Here is a 22,819-nt window from a genome sequence, read left to right on the forward strand (position 1 = left end):
CAATTTGCATTTCTAACCACAGTGAGAAGGACTGTGATAAACTAATTGACAGGGAGGACAAAAAAATCACCACTAGAAAACTGAGACAGGGTGCCTGGGTGGCTCAGTGGGTTAAGCCGCTGCCTTCTGCTCAGGTCATGATCTCAGGGTCCTGGGATCGAGTCCCGCATCGGGCTCTCTGCTCGACAGGGAGCCTGCTTCCCTTCCTCTCTCTCTGCCTGCCTCTCTGCCTACTTGTGATCTCTGTCTGTCAAATAAATAAATAAAATCTTAAAAAAAAAAAAAAAGAAAACTGAGACAATGATGCGGGAGTGTTGGGAACAGAAATGGAGTCTAAGGGGTTGACCCAGCCTCACTCCAGGGACGGCGACTGTCACTCATAGGAATCGCCAATCTCAGAAAAACCTTTGGGGAAGGTGAAACTCGAGGGGACAATATTGGGAGGGTTCTCCTCACTTGGAAAATCTCCTTCCAGAACTGGACCCTCAGAGATTCGAGCCATTGTGTCATACGAAGGAGGCCCTGCTGTTTTCAGTGTCAGGATGTGGTTGGTGAGACAGCGGAGCTGGCTGGAGACTCTCCGATGGTGACTTAATTCCACCTTCTCTTCCTTGTGCAGCCTGCACAAGGTGGCATCCCTGTTGCCCAGAGTCTTCCCTGCCAGCAATCCTCCTCTACTCTGGAGAGAGGGGAGGGGGCGGCTGCAACTTCTACAAAGTCCCAGCCTACCCCTCTGCTCCTTTTCACTCTTTCCTCCCCTCAAGATTGCTGTACTTCCCTTAGTTCCTCCTACTTCTTTTTTTTTTTTTTAAACGAAGCTAATTTAAACACAAAGATACAAGGAACATTAGATAATGTTCTTGATATACCACATCCTGTGCACACACAGAAGCTGGTCACGTACCAAACCCACACGCGGAGCCACTTTCCTGGGAGGAGAGGAGAAAACGGGAAGACGCGAGGAAAGGACCCGTCCTTACCTGGCAATCATAAAAAGGGTGTCCCCGCCAGCACATCACATCTAGAACGTAGTAGGTCTGGTTCACCTCACTGTAAATGCAGTCCAGAATGGTGTAGTCTGGGGACACAGAGCAGAAAGTCAGTACTGGGTGCCCATTCCAATCAGACTTCATTAGGGAGAAAGTTCTTTTTTTTTTTTTTTTTAATTTTTATTTATTTATTTGACAGAGACACAGCGAGAGAGGGAACCCAAGCAGGGGGAGTGGGAGAGGGGGAAGCAGGCATCCTGAGGAGCAGGGAGCCCGATGCGGGTCCCGATCCCGGAACTCCAGGATCATGACCTAAGCCAAAGGCAGATGCTCAATGACTGAGCCACCCATGCACCCCAGGGAGAAAGTTCTTCATGGCCCTTTCTTGCTCCTGGTGCCGCTGAAGGGTGATGTGAGCAGGACAGCATGAAAGAGATCAAGGCGACCCTTAAGCCAGGTGGGAATTCTAAACTTTTAGATAAACTGGGACATTTACTCATCTTAGGAAAGCTCCAATCCAAAAGCAAGCAATCTTCCATTTTAATTTACATGCACTTTTGAGTTCCTATCATAGGTGGTGTGTTCTGTGAGGAATATTAACTCTAAGTAGTCCCTTCCTTTAAGGAACTTACAATCTAGGTAGAGATAAGATGATCACACAGAAAAGAACCAAGAGTGGAACTGTACCATACAAACTAAGAGCAACAGGAATTCCAGAAGAGGGAGACTAGAGAAGCAGGAAATTCTTCACGGAAGAGCTAACATGGAAGAGATGTAGTTTTCCGGGATCAGAGGATTAAAACAACAGGGCAGAAGGGAGGTGGGAGGGCATTTCAGGCCAGAATACTGACCTGACATGAGGAAAGGCCTCCAGGTGAAATGAACTGGCCAAATGTGGGGAACAAGCAGGCAAGCGAGCTGACCAGAGCTAGGAGTGGGTGTAAGGAGTAGGGGAAAGACACGAGGATGGGTGAGCCAAAAGGCACGTGTGAGGCCCTCTAGAAGCTAACAGGAAAGGCTAGGCTTGGTAACAAGCACATGAAGAACCACCCAGGGAGCCTGAGCCAGCGGGGAAGAGAACAGCGTTTCAGGTCCAGCTCTGCCACTTCGATGAATGGCCGCCCGCAAGTGATTTAACCTCCGTGAACTTAGTCTCCTCAGCGGAGCCTAGGTTGGAGAGGCTAAGGTTAGAACAATGATAAAGGAGGAAAGGGAATTTGGCAGGAAGCCCCAGAAACAGCTCACTGTACTTTACACTCGGCATTCCAAGGGACCTCCCCCACGCAAAACTGCATGTGTCACCTTGTAATGGGTGTCCATGGGGAAGGTGTGTCAACTTTAATTCAGGGGTTTGTTGCCCAGCAGTCCTCACAGGACTGCATCTGTTCTATAACCGAGGAGGCCTGACCTTGAAGACGGCCTGAATTCAGTGGATACGACTTCCTTGAACTTGAAAGAGATGGCCCAAATCTAGAGCTACAGTTTCAAAGGTATACTTTTTCAAAGTGAGTCTTTAAAGCAAGTAACCAAGGACCTTCCACTGTCTTTTACTAATTACAAAACTTAATAAATAGGGCACCTGGCTGGCTCAGTTGGTAGAACTTGTGACTCTTGAACTTGGGGTCAGGAGTTTGAACCCCTGTTGAGTGTACAGATTACTTTAAAATATATATTTCTAAACATACAAACAAACTGAATAAATAGATAATTTTATGTAGGTACCTTTTGCTGTTGTTGAGTTTCGCCTGTTGCCCCCTGGCAGAAGGGAAGAAAACCTGTTGACACAGTAACCACTCTTGGTATAGGCGCTGGTAGAACCCTGTGTGGAAAGTTACCATTCCCATTAGGCATCAAGGTCTCCTCACCCTCTGCTTCCACAGTCTGCAGGGGTGTCATTGGCCCAAAGACGGCTCTCAACTTAGCTCTCCTGCATGCCAGACCCAGTGGCTGCAAGAGATAGGGAGATAGGGAACTCGAAGCACAGGTGACCTTCTCGGGCCCCCTCCCTCCTCGGCAGCTTTGTACCCTCACTTTGCTGTTGCTCATTAAACCTTGCTTTGCTGCCCACTACTCTGTCTGGTCTACCTCTTCATTCTTCAAAGTGGTGTGACCAAGAACCACAGGCACCGATGGAGAAAAAAGTCCTAAAACATTTATGGGGGCTCGTCTGGGATTTGCACCATTGTTAAGGACAACTGACAGATAAAGGTCATCAAACTCCGAAAGGTGGTTCAGATGGAGGCTCACATGGAGGTCAAACCAGACATTTACAGAGGACCTCTTGATGATCGGGACAAGAGGAATCCTGACAGCCGCCCCATCCAACACCCTGACCAGCAGGAAGTAGCTTCGAATGGTCGCCACCCTTCTCCCCTAACAGCAGTTAGGGTTACCTCTTCAGAGGGGAGAATGATGAAGGATAGTTGGAAGGCAGACAGGTAGGGTCAAGGGGCCCCTGCCCTAAGAGGAAACCACTCTTTTTTTTTTTTTTTTAAGATTTTATTTATTTATTTGACAGACAGAGATCACAAGTAGGCAGAGAAACAGGCAGAGAAAGAGAAGGAAGCAGGCTCCGTGCTGAGCAGAGAGCCTGATGCGGGGCTCGATGCGGGGCTTGATGCGGGGCTTGATGCGGGGCTTGATCCCAGGACTCTGGGATCATGACCTGAGCGGAAGGCAGAGGCTTTAACCCACTGAGCCACCCAGGCACCCCAAGGAAACCACTCTTGAAAGGATCTTACACCACCCTGGAAGGAGCTCTCCACCCTTTCCCAAGTTTGGATGACAGGTGCAGGGAGGGTTAATCAGATGAAAATAGCCCGCTAACAAGCCTATAAAAACCCTTGGACTTAGAAACCCCGGTGGCAACCCTCTCAGGCTGCCTCCCTCCTTGGGAGCTTTGTGCTCTCACTTTGCTATCGCTCAATAAACCTTGCTTTGATGCTCACCAAAAAAAAAAAAAAAAAAAAAAAAGGAACACAAAGTGCAAAGAATCCCTCCAGCCACAGACCAGGCATGCTGGGATAGGGAGGAGGCAGCGACTCACCCTGGAGGCCACAATCAGGGCTCTTTTTCCAACAGGGCACACGACCACAATCCATTCCTGCCCCAAATCCGAAGGGACGTCAATTAACCACTCAGACAGCATCAACTAGGAACACAAAAAAAGGCATTAAAAATCATCAGGGGGGGCACCTGGGTGGCTCAGTGGGTTAAGCTTCTGCCTTCAGCTCAGGTCATGATCTCAGGGTCCTGGGATTGAGCCCTGCATCAGGCTCTATGCTCAGTGGGAAGCCTGCTTCCCCCTCTCTCTGCCTGCCTCTCTGCCTACATGTGATCTCTGTTTGTCAAATAAATAAATAAAATTTAAAAAAAAATTATCAGTGATGGGGTACCTGGCTGGCTCAGTCAGTAGAGCCTGTGACTCTTGATCTCGGGGTTGTGAATTTGAGCGACATGCTGGGTAGAGAGATTACTTAGAAAAATTAAACACTAGGGGCGCTTGGGTGGCTCAGTGGGTTAATGCCTCTGCCTTTGGCTCTGGCCATGATCCTGGGGTCCTGGGATCAAGCCCTGCATTGGGCTCTCTGCTCAGCAGGGAGCCTGCTTCCCTTCCTCTCTCTCTGCCTGCATCTCTGCCTACTTGTGACCTCTGTCTGTCAAATAAATAAATAAAATCTTTAAAAAAATTAAAAAAAATTTAAACACTAAAAGAAGAAAATCAATAGGGGTGTGCTGCTGCAATGTTTGCAATGACAAAGAATTCACATCCTATATGTATAGTGAAAATACACACAAGGCTAACTGTAGACCTCTGCCCCACTTGCTCTTAGTCGACTTGTCTCAGCTGATGGGATAGAGGCCGCTCACTGTGAGCTTCAACTTCTCCCCTTATCTTCATTTCCTGCATCTATACCCATTCTTTCTATGTTGCCTCCTGTGTCTGGGTGATGGGACCTTCTTCCTCCCCTTACTTTGTCTGTCCACCTGCCGTTCTCATAACTATTCCGTTCCAGAGGCTACACCTCAGAGATGAATGAGGTCCCTGACCTTGAGATGCTCTTAATCTAGATCATCATTTCCGAAACTGGTGACCCCAAATACTGTACAAAGAATGTTGGGAAATCTGCCTTAAGGAAGGGGGAGATGAAGAATGAAATCTTGCTATTTGCAATGACATGGATGGAGCTAGAGTGTATAATGCTAAGTGAAGTAAGTCAGAGAAAGACAAATACCATATGATCTCACTCATATGTAGAATTAAAAAAAAAAAATAGAACATATGGGAAGGGGGAAAAGAAGAAAAGGAGAGAGGGAAACAAGCCAGAAGTGACTTTTTTTTTTTTTTTTTAAGATTTTATTTATTTGACAGAGAGAGAGACAGCCAGAGAGGGAACACAAGCAGGGGGAGTGGAAGAGGGAGAAGCAGGTCCCCCGCAGAGCAGGGAGCCAGATGCAGGGTTTAATTCCAGGACCCTGGGATCATGACCTGAGCTGAAGGCAGACACTTAGGAACTGAGCCGCCCAGGTGCCCCATCCATAATTGACTCTTAATGACAGAGAACAAACCGAGGGATGATGGAGGGAGGTGGGTGGGGGATGGGCTAGATGGGCTAGATGGGTGATGGGTATTAGGGAGGGCACCTGTGATGAGCACTGGGCGCTACATGGAAGTGACGAATCACTGAATTCTACTCCAGAAACCAAAATTGCACTGTGTGGTAACTAACAAAATTTAAATTAAAAAAAAGGGGGGATGGTGAGGGTGTTGAAATGAATTTTGCAAAGATTAACTCATGGCTCACAATTCCTCCCATCTCCACAGAGACCAGCCATCACCGAATCGCCCCCACGGAATCTTTCATCTCTCCTTCCCCTTGGCCCACAAATTGCTCACGTCCCAAAAACAAAACAAAAATGAAAACCTTTTGTCACTCTGTGTTTCTGTTAAACTATCCCACTTTGTCCTTCTTAAAACAACTTCATATTTCTAGATGCTGTCCTCCCCCGCACCCTGACATCCTCAGTCCAGACCTGCTACCCCGAAGCCCTGCCAGAGGCCATCAGTGACCTGCTTGCTGCCAAGTGTCTCTCTTCCCTTCCCTCCCCCTTACCCACCCCCCTCCACTCCTCGTGTGACGCTGCCGGTCACCACCTCCTCATTCTCCTTGACACATGTTCCCTTGGCCATGTGAGCCAGTGCTATTCTTTATTTTCCCTCCAAACACTCCTCCACACACTCCCCCAAAACACGCAGAGAATCTTCAGGAGGCTGTTTTAGGTTCCCCTTTTCTTTTCTCTTAGATGTTATCTGCTTGGGGCTGGTTGTATCTACTTCTGCATCCTCACCTGCTACTTCTGAGAGGACACCCCCAATTCTCCTTCTGTTTTTCTCTCTCTCTCTTTCTTTCTTTTCTTAAGTAAGCTCTACACCCAACATGGGGCACAAACTCACAACCCCGAGGTCAAGAGTTGCACGCTCCACCAACTGAGCCAGCCAGGTACCCCAATTCTCCCGCTTTTTCATCTCCTAACTGCTTTCCTTTCCTCCAGACCTGTATTTCCAGCCGTCCACATGGTATCTCTTTCTCTGCTTGCTCTCTCTATACCTTAACTCAGAGTCCCCAAAACAGGATTCATGGCCTTCAGTCGCCCAAGTACTTTCCATCCCTGAAACTCCCCACCTTCTCCTTCTGTACTCTGTAGCCCTGTTAATGGTAATACCATTCTGTGTTACCAAATCTCATTTTTTTAAAAGATTTTATTTACTTATTTGTCAGAGAGAGAGAGAGAGAGAGCAAGAGCACGCACAAGCAGGGGGAACCACAGGCAGAGGGAGAAGAAGGCTCCCGGCTGAGCAAGGAGCCAGATGTGGGACTCGATCCCAGGACCATGGGATCATGACCTGAGCCGAAGACAGACGCTTAACTGACTGAGCCACCCAGGCATTCCTCTGTTAACGAATCTTCAACTAAACATAGTCAATGTGTCCTTAAAGAATGGTAGTGATACAACACCAAAAGCACAGGTGACAAAACAAGGGATAGATAAATAAGAATACATCAAAATTGAAAACTTTAGTGTCGCTGCTGATACCATCAAGAAAGTAAAAAGACAACCCACAGAATGGGAGAAAATATTGCAAATTATCTACCTGATAAGAAACTTGTATCTAGAATATATAAAGAACTCTTAACACTTAATAATAAAAGACAACCCAATTAAAAGATGGGCATAGGTAGTTGGGGTGCCTGGGTGGCTCATTGGGTTAAAGCCTCTGCCTTTGGCTCGGGTCATGATCTCAGGGTCCTGGGATCGAGCCCCACATCGGGCTGTCTGCTCAGCAAGGGGCCTGCTTCCCTTCCTCTCTCTCTGCCTGCGTCTCTGCCTACTTGTGATCTCTCTCTGTCAAATAAATAAATAAATAAAATCTTAAAAAAAAAAAAAAAAGAAAAAGATGGGCATAGAGGGGCGCCTTGAGTGGCTCACTTGGTCATGCGTATGACTCTTGATTTTGGCTCAGGTTATGATCTCAGGGTCATGAGACTGAGCCCAGTAAGGAGTCTGTTTAAGATTCTCTCTCTCTCTCTCCCCCTCTGCCCCTCCTCTCTCTTTCTTTCTCTTTCCCTGTCCCCCTCACTTAAAAAAACAAAAAAGGGCATAGACATTTCTCCAAAGAAGATATATGAATGGTTAATAAGCACATGAAAAGATGCTCAATATCATTAGTCCATAAGGAAATGGAAATCAAAACCATGAGACACACAGGGCGCCTGGGTGGCTCAGCTGCTAGGCATCTGCCTTTGGCTCAGGTCATGATCCCAGGGTCCTGGGTTCGAGCCCTGCTTCCGTCTCCCTGCTTCTCCCTCTCCCACTCTCTCGCTGTGTCTTTCTGTGTCAAATAAATAAATAAAATCTTGAAAAAACAAACAAACCATGAGACACCACTTCATACCCTCCAGGATGGCTATACTCAAAGGAATGGACAACAAGAAACATTGGCAGAGAGGTGGAGATGCTGGAGCCCTGATCCACTGTTGGCGGGGATGTAAAACACTCTAGTTGCTCTGCAAAATAGTCTGGCAGCTCCTCAAAATGTTAAACATAGAATGACCATACGCCCTAGGAATTCCATTCCCAGGTATATACCCAAGAGAAATGAAAACATATCCATGCAAAAACTTGTTCGTGACTATCCACGGCAGCATTATTATTCACAACAGCCAGAAAGTGGGAGCAACTCAAATGCCACCACCTGATGGGTAGACCAGCCAAATGCGGGGGATCCGGACAACAGAACATTATCTGGGAATAAAAAGAAATGAAGTTCTCACGCACATTCTAACACAGATGAACTTGAAAAACCTTATGCTAAACGAAAGAAACCAGACACAAAGAGCACATCTCATATGATTCTATTCATAGGAAATGTCCAGAAGAGGTGAATCCAGAGAGACAGAAAGTAGATGACTGAGTGCTAAGGGCTGGGGGAAAGGACGAATGGGAGTTGACTGCTGATGGGTATGAGGGTCCTTTTGGGGTGATGAAATTGTTCTGGAATTAGAGAGTGGCAATGGTTGCACAGGTCTGTGATGACACCAAAATACACTGAATTGTACGCTGTAAATGTGTGAATTGTATGGTATGTTCATTTATCTCGACACGGCTGTCAAAAAAAATGGTAGCTAACATTTGTGGGGCATTTATTATGGGCTCTGGGCTAGGCATTTAGGGTATACTATTTGTTTCAATCCTTCTAACAATCTTGTGAAATAGTACTGTAACCATCCCCACTCTACAGATAAGAAACCAAGACTTAGAGCCATTAAGTGACTTGCTCAAGGTCAACAAAGAGCCTAACTTGAGGTCAGGGGGACGTGACTTTAAAGCTTAAATACTTAACCACTTCTCACACTGCCTCTTCTATCCGATCCACTGTTAAATTCTATCCATTCGTCCTGGCGACACTTCTCACACTCATGACCTCATTTCCTTCGCACCTTCACTGCCCTCAGCACCGGCAGCAGATGGTTTAGCAAAGCTAAGCAACCTACTCCAGCCTCTCTCTTCTAGGCTCTCCTCGACATGGACATGCGTGTCATACAAAGTCCCAACTCTGTCCCTGGCTCAAAAATTCTCAGTGGTTCCCCAGAATTTAAAACACAGTCTACACTCCCGCAGATGTTTCTGCTGTATTCCTTCCCACAGCGCTGTGCTGATCCATCCTCACTGGCCTGCACTGCTCTCCGCACACCATATACTCCTCCCACCTCGGGGCTCTTGCTCAGCCTCTTCTTGCTGCCTGGAAGGCCCTGGCATGCTCTGCACCTCTGCCTGTCAATGTCTTACCTCCTCTTGGGGCGCCTGGGGGGCTCAGTGGGTTAAGTGGCTGTCTTTGGCTCAGGTTATGATCCCGGGGTTCTGGGATGAGCCCTGCCCCTGTGTCGGGCTTCCCTGCTCAGTGGGGAGTCTGTTTCTCCCTCTGCCTCTCCCCCTGCTCATTTATACACTCTCTCCCTCTCTCAAATAAATAAATAAAATCTTTAAAAAAGAAAAAAGCTGGGGCGCCTGGGTGACTCAGTGGGTTAAGCCTCTGCCTTCGTTTGGCTCAGGTCATGGTCTTGGGGTTCTGGGATCGAGCCCCGCATTGGGCTCTCTGCTCAGCAGGGAGCCTGCCTCCCACCTCTCCCTCTGCCTGCCTCTCTGCCTCTTTGTCATCTCTCTCTCTGTCAAATAAATCAATAAAATCTTAAAAAAAAAAAAAAAGGAAAAAGCTGCCTCCTCTTTCAATAACCTTTTCCTGATTTCATAACCTTGCTTCCTTCCTTGCTGTTAGCTAATCTCACTTTCTTACAGCAAAAACCATAATCTCCACTTATTCTAGTACAGGACCCTTGTCCATCTTCCCACACATAGTCTAGCTTAATACAGAGCAGGGCCTTCAACAATGCTGCGGAACAGAAAGGAACTGTACTTTATCACAGAAGATGTTACTGTGCTGCATCGGGGACACAGAAAGAAGATGGGAGCGGGTGTACCCAGAAACCATATTCTTTTTTTTTTTTTTTAAGATTTTATTTATTTATTTGGCAGGAGGTGGTGGAAGAGAACAAGCAGGGGGAGCGGCAGGCATAAGGAGAGGGAGCAGCAGGCTCCCTCCTGGGCAGAGAGCCAGATGCAGGGCTCGATCCCAGGAACCTGGGACCATAAGGTGAGCGGAAGGCAGACACTTAACTGACTGAACCACCCAGGCACCCCCAGAAACCATATCCTAAGGTGGGACAGGATTCTGAACCGACAAGATATAGATATAGAGAGAAGAATATAATTGCAAGGTAGAGCCCGACTCCACATGGACCCATCCCCTGCCTTCTGGAATACCTGGGTGCCATGGGGTACTGAACGGTCTCCATGCCTGCTTCCCCTGTGGCTCCACAAACCACACTGGTTTCTTTCTGCAACCAACAGGCCACTTAGTCAAGTTTGTTATTGTCATCTATTGTTTCATGGCCTCAACCTCATGTAGGCCAATTGGCAGGCCTGGTGTGGCTGGCCAGGCGCCCCATATTCAAGAGCAGCTGTCCTCCCCACCTTCCACCATCTGAATGTGAAGATCCAAGACTGACATGTTAGTCTACTGCTAAGGAAAGACCCATAACCTAGGAGGTGGGGTGGGCACAGTGCTAGCCTGGGCAGGCCCGATCTAGAGCTGCCCTACAATGACCACTAAGAAATGTTAAGTGCATGGACTCTGTTAGTGTAGCAATAGCCCAGTGGCTTTCTGCAGTGGCACTGGGTAAATGTTCTCAAACCCAGCACCCCAGCCTCCCTTGGTGACAAGCGTCTTCCCCGACCCCATTACCACATGGCACCAGAAGCCATTTCTTCTCTTAGTCCTTATACCTGATGCACATAACCAGCCTCTTTGCAGTCCCCCATTCCTTCTTCCTGTCTCCTCCTCTCTTTATGGCAACATTTGCTTCGGTGGGGCTGGACCTGGGCCTCACCTTCCCGGGACTACTCACTTGATTAGCGTAGCGTTTTGGTAACTTCTTGCCAGTGTCAATGTCCATCTCTTCATCATCTTTCTTATCTTCCTCTTCCTCACTCTCCATCCCTGTCCAGTCATCTTCAGCCAGTCTTCTGGCATGATTCACGTAATCTAGCCGCTTGCTGGAGAAAAGAAGGCACAAGGACAGGCCTTTTATGTCTCCTTGGAAGACCCCCTACAATGTGACAATTTTAGTTTAACTCAAGGGTTTCAAGTTCAGGAGCAGCCTGGGGATTCTAGTGGAAGAGATGGTAGAATTTCCTTTGTAATGCTAAACTAACCCCCTCTGAGTGCACTCAGCCTTCCTCAGAGTATCCTAAAAACAGAGTAACATGTTGAAAGGAATTTTCAAGGTTCACTAGCTGGAAAGGCTGACCCTGCTCCTGCACACACCATTCCAGATTCTCATCTCTACTCCCCCCTTAGAGCTGACACTTTCCTGCCTGGCAGGCATCTTATCCAAAGGTTCCCGGTAATTAAAGAGAGGAGTCACTGAGATGTGAGGAGTTTCCAATGTATACAGCTTTCTTTCTTTCTTTCTTACTTATTTATTTTTAAAAATATTTTATTTATTTATTTGACAGAAAGAGAGAGTGAAGGAGTACATAAACAGGGGGAGCAGCAGATGGAGAGAAGTAGGCTCTCTGTTGATCAGGGAGTCCAACATGGGGCTTGATCCCAGGTCCCTGGGATCATGACCTGAGCTGAAGGCAGATGCTTAACCAACTGAGCCACCCAGGTGCCCCTCTTTCTTTATTTTTCAAAGATGTATTTATTTATTTGAGAGAGAAAGAGAGAGAGAGAGAGAATGTGTGTGCATGTGGGGGGAGGCAGAGGGAGAGAGACTCGCAAGCAGACTCCCCACTGAGCATGGAGCCCAACCCTGAGATCATGACTCATGACCTGAGCCAAAATCAAGAATGGGACACTTACCTGACTAAGCCACCCAGGTGCCCCTAATTTATATGGCTTTCTAAGAAGCTGCAGGCCTTCTTTCAGCTCCCTTTTTTTTTTTTTTTTAAGATTTTATTTATTTGGGGCACCTGGGTGGCTCAGTGGATTAAAGCCTCTGCCTTCAGCTCAGGTCATGATCCCAGAGTCCTGGGATCAAGCCCCGCATCGGGCTCTCTGCTCAGCAGGGAGCCTGCTTCCTCCTCCTCTCTCTCTGCCTGCTTCTCTGACTACTTGTGATCTCTGTCAAATAAATAAATAAAATCTAAAAAAAAAAAAAAATAGAGTCTGCCTTTGGCTGAGGTCATGATCCCAGGGTCCTGGGATTGAGCCCCACATTGGTCTCTCTGCTCAGCAGGGAGCCTGGTTCTCCCTCTCCCTCTCTCAAATAAAAAATTTTTTTTTAAAATATTTGAGAGAGGGGCGCCTGGGTGGCTCAGTGGGTTAAGCTGCTGCCTTCGGCTCAGGTCATGATCTCAGGGTCCTGGGATCGAGTCCCGCATCGGGCTCTCTGCTCAGCAGGGAGCCTGCTTCCCTCTCTCTCTCTCTCTCTCTCTGTCTGCCTCTCTGTCTACTTGTGATCTCTCTCTGTCAAATCAATAAATAAAATCATTAAAAAAAAATATTTGAGAGAGAGAGAGAAGGAACGAGACGGGGAGGGGCTGAGGGAGCCGCAGGCTCCCAGTGGAGCAGGGAACCTGATGTGGGGCTTGATCCAAGGCCCCTGGGAACATGACCTGATCCAAAGGCAGACACTTAACCAACTAAGCCACCCAGGTGTGCCCTTCCTCCGGTTCTTATCTGACTTTCATAACAGGCCTCTTAGTTTATGATTTAATATTTTTTTATTAAAGATTTTATTTATTTAGGGGTGCCTAAAGAGACAGAGAGTGCACAACAGGGGGAGGGGCAGAAGGAGAGGGACAAGCAGACTTTCTGCCGAGCAGGATGGTACTGATACAGAATCTCTGAAAAAAAAAACGCTGTTAAATAAAATGTGCAGAACAGTGTATTGTACACTGCTTCTGTTTTAAAAAAATGGCATATACACATACAACCACACACTTGCTCATATCTGCACAGAATATCTTTGGAAAGATACAAAAGAAACTAATAATATGGGAGAGGAACTGAATGGCCAGAGGACAGAATTGGGAGGTAGACTTTTATTTTCTTAATGTTTTTTTGTTGAGTACAGTTGACACATAAGGTTACATTAGTTTCCAGTGTACATACAATGAAGCAACTTCTGTTATCTCTGGTGCTCACCACAAGTGTAGCTACCATCTATCACCATACAACACTATTAAATATCATTGACTGTATTCCCTACACTGTGCCTTTTATTTCCAAGACTCATTCATCCTGTAACTGGAGTCCTGCCTCTCCCACCCCCTTCGCCCATTGTGCCCATCCTTACCCCCTCCCCTCTGGCAGCCACAGATTTGTTCTCTGTGTTTACAGTCTGATTCTACTTTTTGTTTGTTTATTTAATTGTTTTATTTTTCAGAGTCCACATATGAGTGAAATTTTGAATTTTGAATCGGAATACATACAATCAATGTGTTACCTATTCCAAAATAATTAATTATAATATTTAAACAACAGAGGTGGGGGTGGGGAGTGGGGGAGGTGATCTGAGAATGTAATCTACAAACAACCCAGAGGCCACAGGGAACCATTTCTGCTAAATACAGCCAAAGACGCAGCACTGGGCAGAATGCAGATCATAGAGAAACTGTGCAGCTGTTAATAGTTCCTTCAAATCCTCAATTCCTTATGACCCAGAGGCTCATGTTGTACACAGGAAAAATGGACAGGGCCTGCCTTCAGAGCAGCCCAGCCTCAAACTCTCCTATCCTGCTCTCTTCGCCTGCTTGCTCATCTTGGCACTGAGGATTCAGTGTATGGAAGACATTTCCTCAGATTCCCTGTGGAATTATTTGTACTGAACTCTCAAGGGCTCCACAGAAACATTTGGGCTGAAGGCAGACAGGAAGACCACACCAATGCCAGGATTCAGAGTGCAGAAGCCACACGGGGAATGTGGGGAGTGGAAGTCTGGGTGTGGCTTTCACAAGTCCCTAAATCGCAAAGCTCGGTACTGCTGCCAGGAAAAAAAGAAAAATTTAACCAAATAAGTGAGCTTTTGCTTTCAAATTTCAGTATCTGCTGATGTTTCCATCTTTTCCTAAGCTTTCAGTGTACAGGATGTCTACCTCTGCCAGGATTTTTGCCTCCCAACTTCATGGGCAAAGGGGCTACTTTGAAGAAACCAGACCTAGAGCTTCCTGGTTGGCTCCCAGCTCCTAACCTGAGAAAGAGGCCAAAAGTTAAAGCATTCCTTACGATTTCTGCAGTTCCAACAACCGACGGCGCCGTTCATTCTGCTCCAAGGAACTGTGCTTGGACTTGTACTGGGACAGGCGGGGGTGTGGGGCAGCTGTGCTGTTCAGATCTTGAGACACAGAAAAGCTACTAGCCAGGGCTTGACTCAGCTCTTCCATCTTCCCTACAAAGAAAAACAGAAGAAAATGGTTCATTGATTTCATATCACCTCCTGTGTACAGGCAGTTATGATGTAACATGATGGCTGTATTCCTAAACAAAACTCACTTAATCCAAAATCATAACTGTTTCTATGGAGAAAAAGGAAGTTAAAGGGTAAATGAGTTATATATGAGCAACAGCAGTATTTCCTGCAGATACTTCAATAACAATCATCTTGATAGCTCTCAGTGAACAGGTATATATCTACAGGGCACCTGGGTGGCTCAGTTTGCTCCAGGATCGAGTCCCTGAGTAAGGCTCCCGCCCTGTGGGGAGCCTGCTTCTCCCTCTAACATGCCCCCTTCTCATGCTGTCTCTCTCTCACTCACTGTCTCAAATAAATAAATAAAAATCTTTAAAAAAAGATATATATTTATATATCGAGCACTAAGCAAGCTCACCCTGTGATTGAATCTAGCTTTTGCTTTGTCATTCATTACCAGCAGCCCTGTCACTAATTCCGTCTTACCATCATTACTATCTAGTGATATGATCAAGTGTCTAATTTTTTTCCTGAATAGTTCTAAATAGCCATTACTCAAAAACTAATATAAGTTATTTTTAATGCATATATTTTATTTTTTTAAAAGATTTTATTTATTTGACAGAGAGAGAGAGAGAACACAGTAGAGGGAGCAGCAGGCAGAGGGAGAGGGTGAAGCGGGCTTCCTGCTCAGCAGGGAGCCCCATATGGGGCTCGATCCCAGGACCCTGGGACCATGATCTGAGCTGAAGGCAGACTCTCAATCAACTGAGCCACCCAGATGCCTGCATTTTATTTTTTAAAGTGCTATGCCTAATGTGGGGCTTGAATTCACAACCCTAAGATCAAGGATCACATGCTCCACCAACTGGCCGGCCAAGTGACCCCTCTAATATAACTTTCTGATGCAAATTTTATCCAATTATTGTTTGACTCTCTAATAAAAGCCAACTTACAGTAAGAAAATTTAGCCGGTCCTGGGGCCCCTAGAGCAAGATAAGGGGAGCCCAAAACCCAAACCTGGCAGTTGTTTTCTCATTTTATAGTTTGTTTTGTTTGTTTGGGGAGGGCAAAAGGAGGTTTCAGGGCTACCCATGTAGGGCTCACTTGGAAGAGAGAGGTTGCCTACCAGTTAACACCAAGGAGTGTGAAAGGCTGACCTGTGGTACATTTGGGAGATGGAGTAGATTGGAGACAGAGTACCCAGGTGTGCCCTAAAGAATGAGAATGGAGAGAAAAAGACAAATTCACACTTCACTCACCCTCTGTGAATGAAGGTACAGGAGCTTGACTATGGGTTAAAGGTATGCCTCTGAGTGTAAGAAACAGGAATATTCAGGAGAAATCTGGCAAAGCCAGGTGGGCCTAACCCTTCAGGTTAGGTCTGGTATAAACCAGAGGGCACCTCCAGTGTTTAAACTGCACCCCAGGCCAGGTCCCACTGCTCTGAGCACCAAAACCAACAGGTTCATTCCAGAGCCTCCATAGTTAAAAACAATTCTATGGGCCTCTACTTGGCAATGAATTACTTTCCATTGCACATTTGAAGATCAGATTTTCCCCCTAATTTGCAGCATCTTTTTTTTTTTTAATTTGAAAGAAACTTTAAAAAGATTTGTGGTTCAAACCCATGACATAAAGTTTACCATCTTAACCATTTTTAAGTTACAGTTCAGTAGTTGTTGTGCAACCAATTTCCAGAACTCTTCTCATCTTGCAAAACTGAACCTCTATACCCATTAAACATGAAAGGAACTTTTTTGTTTTTAAATTTAAGATTGACATATTACCGGTATGGATTTGAGGCGAATCTTAAGATATGTGTAATGCAACCAGGGTGGCCATTTGTGGTTGAGGCTGGGTGACTAGAACTTGGATCCATATGGTATGCTACTTTCCGTGTTTTATTGACTTTTATATAGGTCTAAACACTTCCATAATACAATCTTTTAAAAAATTAATTATGTCTTCGGCTTACCAAAGTGATGCCCACATCTAAAATACACTTATTAGGTCGTATCTCGCTTTATCTCAGTGTGGCCTCCCGTTCTGCCAAGAATCACAAAATCATTAAACATGCCTTGGATACTGGGGCGGTCCTCTGTACCTTTATGGCTGTTCTTGGCTGGCTCCTATTCTTTCAACCCATTCCCCGAATGGTCCTACCTCCAGGGGTTCTGACCTCATCCTGGGCGGTCTCGTCCAGACCCACGCAAGTCCCCTGCCGCCTCCTCCTGCCCTCCCACCCCTCAGTCCTGGATTGAGGCCTCCTCTGAGGCTTTCGCCAGGCTTCAGCCCCCAGGCCTCTACCTGATCCACTCGGTTGTCCTCCACGCCACAGCCCCGCATTACCTTTCTCTAGGGACGAGGTCCCGTAGGCTACGCATGATTCGCCCCTCCCCCACAAAAACTACCTGAGCGGTCCTGGCCCGATAGTCTGGAACAGAAAAGGAGCAGCGCGCCCAAGACGAGCCCGGGCCTGGCTCTACCTCTCCGGGGACACCTCGGAAGGCCGGGGGTGCTAGCCGGGAACCGAGAAGCAATTCGGCAGCCTGAGGAGCCCAGGCTCGAACCCAGTACTCACCCCTCGGAGATGACAGTTCCAGGAGCCGCGGCCGCGCTGCCGGGGGCCGACCAATCAGCTGTCCAGAGAGAGCCGGGCCCGCCCCCTGGGCCGCAACCGCGCAATCGGGCCCACCAGCCACGCGCCCGGAGTTTCCGGTTCCGCCCACCGCTGTGTATGCTGGTAGTGCAGCCGCAGTCCGCTAGCTCGCGGGCAGTGATTTCCGCCTTCAGTGGCTGGCGTGTACTCGGTCGGCCGCAGCGGGGGTCCACAGGCTCTAGTGGTGCACTGGCCGGAACCGTTCCTTCGAGGTGGCTTGGCCGGGCCGAGGCTTCACTCCTGAGCTCAAGCTCCTCGGGGCTCCTTTTGTCAGTTGGAGGAACCCCGATTCAAAGCCCTCCGGCCCCGGGTCCTGAAGCTTGCCCCAGATGCACCCAGGCTTTAGGCGTACACCAGCAGTTCGCGCTCTCTCCTGTGCTTGTGCTTTTTTGTACGGGCACTGCCAGTTGCCTGAATGACACCCCCTCTCCGTCGACTCCTCACACCCCCAAGTCTCAGTGAGACATTGCCGCCGCATTCGCTCTGGCTGCACGGGCCACATACCTCCATTCCAGCCCATCTGCTCCGTTTGGGAGTCTCTTTCTTACTCGGCTTTGGGCTTGGTACCTGGCTTGGGGACCTGGCTTGGGGACCTGGCTTGATTCCTGCTTAGCGGAGACAGCGTGCAGCACAAAACAAGGCAGTCAGTAGATCTTGGTAAAGAAATGACTGAATGACTGCAAGGGGTGGAGAGGAAACTGCCGAGATATAGTTTGGAGAGCTAATCAAATTAGAGTGCAGCTTCTTGGAGGGAGGGGACTGGTGAGAAGCAAACTAAAAATATGACAGCCATTTATTGAATGCTGGACACTGCTTCACCTGCATTATATCCTTTAATCTTCAAACACTCAAGGAAGTAAACTGAAGCTCAGAGAGGTTAAGTACTTGTCCAAAGCCACACAGCTTTCAAGCCAAACATTTAAATTTGCTGAATGTTTGACTTATGGAGAAATTGGGTATTAGTATACTACAGAAAATACACAAAGCTGGCACATTTTGAGTCAAAGGAATGCCAAGATGTATACTTGCTGCATATTTTAAATACCTAACACCATCCATCTGGACTGAAAAGAATAGGAGATCCGACTGGCACAGAGGGTAAAGGGTGCTTAGGGCCCTGGAAAGTCCAATTTTTTGGACCTTAGAAATTATGTAGCTGAGTTCTATCTTTCAGTAGTTGGGTTGCGCAAAGCTGTGCAATAGGTTATTTATTTGGTGCATTCTCAAATAATAGCTCATGTTTGTCTGGCTTATAAGATGGACAAAGAAAAGCCCAGGGCCAGACTTCACTAGGGAGCTTTAACATCAGGATATTAAGTATTCTGTGTCCCAGATCCACCATTCTCTACTCATGACCATGGAGTTCATACCAAGTTGTCGGAACTGCACAGAAAAGAACAGAGGCCCTACACATTAAAGCAAAATAGACTGCGATTGACAAAGAGGTCCCCCAAATTCATGCACTGAGGTCCAGGGAAAAGGCTCATTCATACTCAGCTGAATAACTTCTCATATCACTGAACAAACTAAATGGCACTTGGCCCAGGGACTCATTTGGAGTTAGTCTGTGTTCCAGAAGGGCCTGCTCTGCCTGGAACAGTGAGCGGTCCCCCAACTATCACCAAAGGCACCCCCCCCTTCACAACACTGGCCACAGACACATACACCTGTGTTTAATGTCTTTAAGTCAATTTGCTATTTTAAAAGACCTAAATAAGTTTATTTAAGAGAGGAACACCATAGCATTACCTTAAATCACTTCCCACTTTAACAAAGTATCTATAAAATATATACACAGTGAAAATAATATAATGTTATAATCTAGGTAAATACCGGTATGTGCAGGAAACTGTGAAACTGAGGACTTTGTAAGAATCCGAGATCAGCAAGTGTTGGAGAAGTGATAAGGAGTAACACTAACAATTTTCCTCTGTACAATGAGGAAAATTCAAAGATAATGGAAGAGGGAAGTTCCCCTTTCTCCATGGTGATGTTATTTCAGGTAGAATCTGTGCACCCCCTAAAATCATCCAGTAAGTTCCCACAAGTGGGAGAATCCCTCCCTAAAAAAGAGGACCTCAAGAGCAGGAAGGTGGCCAGCCATTTCCAAAGGAAGCCTCAGGAGGACTCCTGAGTGTCACTGTGTCATCAGTCAATTAACAGATATGTGTTTAATATCTACTGTAGGTTAGGTACTGAGCCAAGCACAGGAAATATCAAAATGACCAAGACTGTCCCAGTCTCTACCCTCCAGGACCTTACAGCCCAAGAGAAAACCAAGAGCTACAGGTTATAGCTGGGGGGGCAGACCAATGTTAAGGAGCTCAGGTGGCTGGGTTGAGAGGGAGTGGCGTGGGGCTGCTGGGCCAGTATTCAGGGAACTCTTCTCAGGAGATGACATTTGAGTGAAGACCCAAATGATGAAAAGGAGCCATTGGTGAAGACAGGGAGACTGAATGCATTTCCAGAGAGGTTTGTGTGAGGGGGTAGACAGGAGGCACAGGAGGAAGGGGAGGCAGCGAGGTCACAGAGGCAGGTGGGATGCCTGTAAGTCCTGTAGCCGGGAGTTTGGATTTTACCTGCATTCCAGATGGAGGTTTTTAAAGTTATGAGATAACTTTGAGCTTGAAAGAGCTCACCCTGGCTACTCAGTGGAGAACCAAAATCCTCGTGGTGATCAGGAGGCCAATGAGCAGGGCTTGCACTTAAGTTGTGGCAGGAAGGGCTGCCTTTGAGATATATGCAGAAAAAAACCAAAAAACAAAAAACAAACAACAAGAACAACTGAGAAGTCTTACTGTTCTCAAAGAGGGGAGGAGGTAGCAAGAATTATACAGTGTTCAAGTCTAGCCCCCTAGCCAAGACCTTCCCCTTGGGGTTACTGGAACTGAAAGAGAATTGAAAAGGGAACAGCTTTTCCCCCCGTGTAATTTGATATGCTTTAAGCCTAGGCCCTGTACCATCTAAGCCATCTTGAGGACCAGTGCTTCTCATCGCCCGCTTGGAGACCCTGTAAGAGAGGGATTCTCCAGCCAGTTGTGGCAGGAGGGAGACTCTGACTTGAGAGGGTGGCAAAATCATGTACTAATAGGTGTCACATGAGCCAGGATGCAGAAGCTGCAGGCACAGGAGACCCTAAAGCTCAGAGGGGACAAAGCTCTTCTCCCCCATGCTCACAAATGTCCCTAGGGCCCAGCTCTGGGTGAAAGGAAGCATGTCAGCATGGTTCAGGTCTTTTGCTCTGGAGCTAGATGGCCTGAGTCCAAATCCAGACTCACCTACCAGCTGGCTCTATGGCCTATGTGTTATTTCATTTCACCTACCTATGCCTCAGTTTCCTCCCCCCGTAAAATGTGGCTAATAATAGCACCTACCTCGCAAGGTGGTTAGAGTTAAGTGACATAATTCAGGTAAGGTGATTAGGATAGTACCTGGCATGGAGTAAATCCTCAAAAATCTTGTTTTATTAATATGTAACTTCTTGTTATAAGATAACCTTTCTCTTACTGATTTACTTAATCATAAGTATGTCAACTAGTTAGGCGAGCCCAAAATAGTCTCTTCCCTGTAGACAGAAGTGCTCACCCAGGTCATGTACAGTCAGAAAGTGATGGGCCATGATTTTAATCCAGGCCCTAGTGAGTGCAAAGTTCCTTATCTTTAGCCCATGAGATGTTGCCTGCTCTGTATTTTAAGGGGGTTCTCATTTTGCTCCTGATTTTCAGCTGGTGAGCTGAATGGGTGACTTGGTTCATCCCCATGTTGCCCTCCCACCCCCCAGGCTGGGAATAGTCCCAGCCCTGGATAGTGGGGGGAAAGATATCTCCTAGAAACTTCCCTGGGGACAAACAGGGGGGGCCCATTCTCAGATTTGTCCTGAAGCTAGCACAGCTTTCACCTTGAGTCAGACTGGGGATTATTGGGCCAGGCAAAGCACCTCTAATTTCTTCTCTGCCTCTTTTTAAATGTTAACTGCATTCTTTCATGTTCTCGCCTCCAAATCAAAAACCTTCCAAGCAGAAACTAGGGGCCACCTGGTTCAGCCTCCTCCTACTAGTGAGAGGAAAGGGAGGGAGGTCCAGTGCAGGAGGGTATGTATGCCCCAAATCATACATACATCAGCAGAGCCAGGCCCCTGCTTCTCTTGCTTTCTGCCCAGGCTTGCCTGCAGCCCCTACAGCCTCTGCCCTGCTCAGTTGTTGGGAGATGATCTCACATTGTCGCAGTGCTGGCTTTACGCCATGCATTGGACTAGGCACAAGGCTCGTGCTTCTTAAAATGTGACCAGCACACCTCAGGCCCACTCAGACTTGAGTCAGAAACTTGGAGGGGATGGGCTACCTTGCCATAATAATAATAATAATAATTATTATTTCTTAAAGATTTATTTGAGTGTGTGCATGCGCACGCATGTACACACATGCGTGAGGCTGGGGAGGGGTAGAGGGAGAGAGAGACGGAGAGAATCTCAGACTCCCCACTGGGTGCAGAGCTCCACTCAGGGCTCCATTTCACAATCCTGAGATCATGACCTGAGGCGAGACCAAGAGTCTGACACTCAACTGACAGCACCACCCAGGCACCCCTACCTATAATTTTTAATGGCTGTGTTTCATCATAAGGCTATCCAATAATTTAACCAGTCCACTTGGGACACATTTTTTATTTTTTCCTATTATTCTGTATTAGAAATACTGTGATGAAGATCCCTGTAGTTAATTTTCTGCAAAGACCCATGATTATGCTAAATTCTTGAAAGTGACATTTCTAGATCAGAGGGTATAATGTATTTTTTTAAACATTTAATTTATTTGAGAGAGAGAGGGAGATCATAGAAGGAGAGTGAGAGGGAGAAGTAGACTCCTGCTGAACAGAGTCTGACACAGGGCTTAATCCCAGGACCCTGAGATTATGACCCTTATCAGCTGAAGGAAGACGCTTAACCCACTGAGCCACCCAGGTGCCCCGTTTTTGTTTTTTTTTGTTTTGGTTCTTTTTTTTTTTTTGAGAGTTTATTTACTTGAGAGAAAGCATGAGCACGAGGGGCAGGGGGACAAGAAGACTCTGCTGAGCAGAGAGCCGGATGCAGGCCTCCATCCCAGGATGCTGGGATCATGACCTGAGTCGAAGGCAGACGTTTAATGACTGAGCCATCCAGGCGCCCTGTTTTTAAGGTTCTTGATACACATTGTAAAATTGCTCTGAGAGGTAGCATCAATTTTCCCTCCTGCCACATTTCTTTTTTTTTAAATTTAATTTTGTTTATTTATTTTTATTTATTTGACAGAGAGAGAGATCACAAGTAGGCAGAGGGAGGGGGAAAGCAGACCCCCTGCTGAGCAGAGAGCCAGATTCGGGGAGGGGTGGAGTGGGGTGGGGCGGTGGGGGGTGGGAGGTAGGGGGTGGTGATGCGGGGGATGTAGGGCTCCATCCCAGGACCCCAAGACCATGACCTGGGCCGAAGGCAGAGGCTTAACCCACTGAGCCACCCAGGTTCCCCATCTCCCGCCACATTTCTTCATCCATTAGGCTTTTTTTTTTTTTTTTTAAAGATTTTATTTATTTACTTGACACACAGAGAGAGATCACAAGTAGGCAGAGGCAGGCAGAGAGGAGCAAGCAGGCTCCCTGTC

The 22,819-nt window shown here is 47.0% G+C and overlaps 1 protein-coding gene across 8 annotated transcripts in view; it reads right to left on the reverse strand.

The window, feature by feature from the left end:
• The window catches only part of SNUPN (snurportin 1), a 40,014-nt gene that overhangs the window by 6,313 nt on the left and 10,882 nt on the right, over window positions 1-22,819 (reverse strand). Inside the window, exons 1-8 of one of the 8 annotated variants that reach the window (XM_032865108.1) lie at window positions 17,109-17,188; window positions 16,503-16,573; window positions 15,685-15,738; window positions 14,341-14,503; window positions 11,015-11,162; window positions 4,036-4,140; window positions 2,712-2,808; window positions 981-1,078 (exon numbers count right to left, since the gene is read on the reverse strand). In XM_032865108.1, coding sequence (XP_032720999.1) covers window positions 981-1,078; window positions 2,712-2,808; window positions 4,036-4,140; window positions 11,015-11,162; window positions 14,341-14,498 — 606 coding nt within the window. In that variant the 5' untranslated portion in view covers window positions 14,499-14,503; window positions 15,685-15,738; window positions 16,503-16,573; window positions 17,109-17,188. The other 7 variants (XM_032865106.1, XM_032865110.1, XM_032865107.1 and 4 more) reach the window with 7 other exon arrangements.

This window comes from Lontra canadensis, unplaced genomic scaffold (assembly GCF_010015895.1).
Source record: "Lontra canadensis isolate GAN:19392208 unplaced genomic scaffold, GSC_riverotter_1.0 scaffold28, whole genome shotgun sequence".
Lineage (NCBI taxonomy): Eukaryota > Metazoa > Chordata > Mammalia > Carnivora > Mustelidae > Lontra > Lontra canadensis.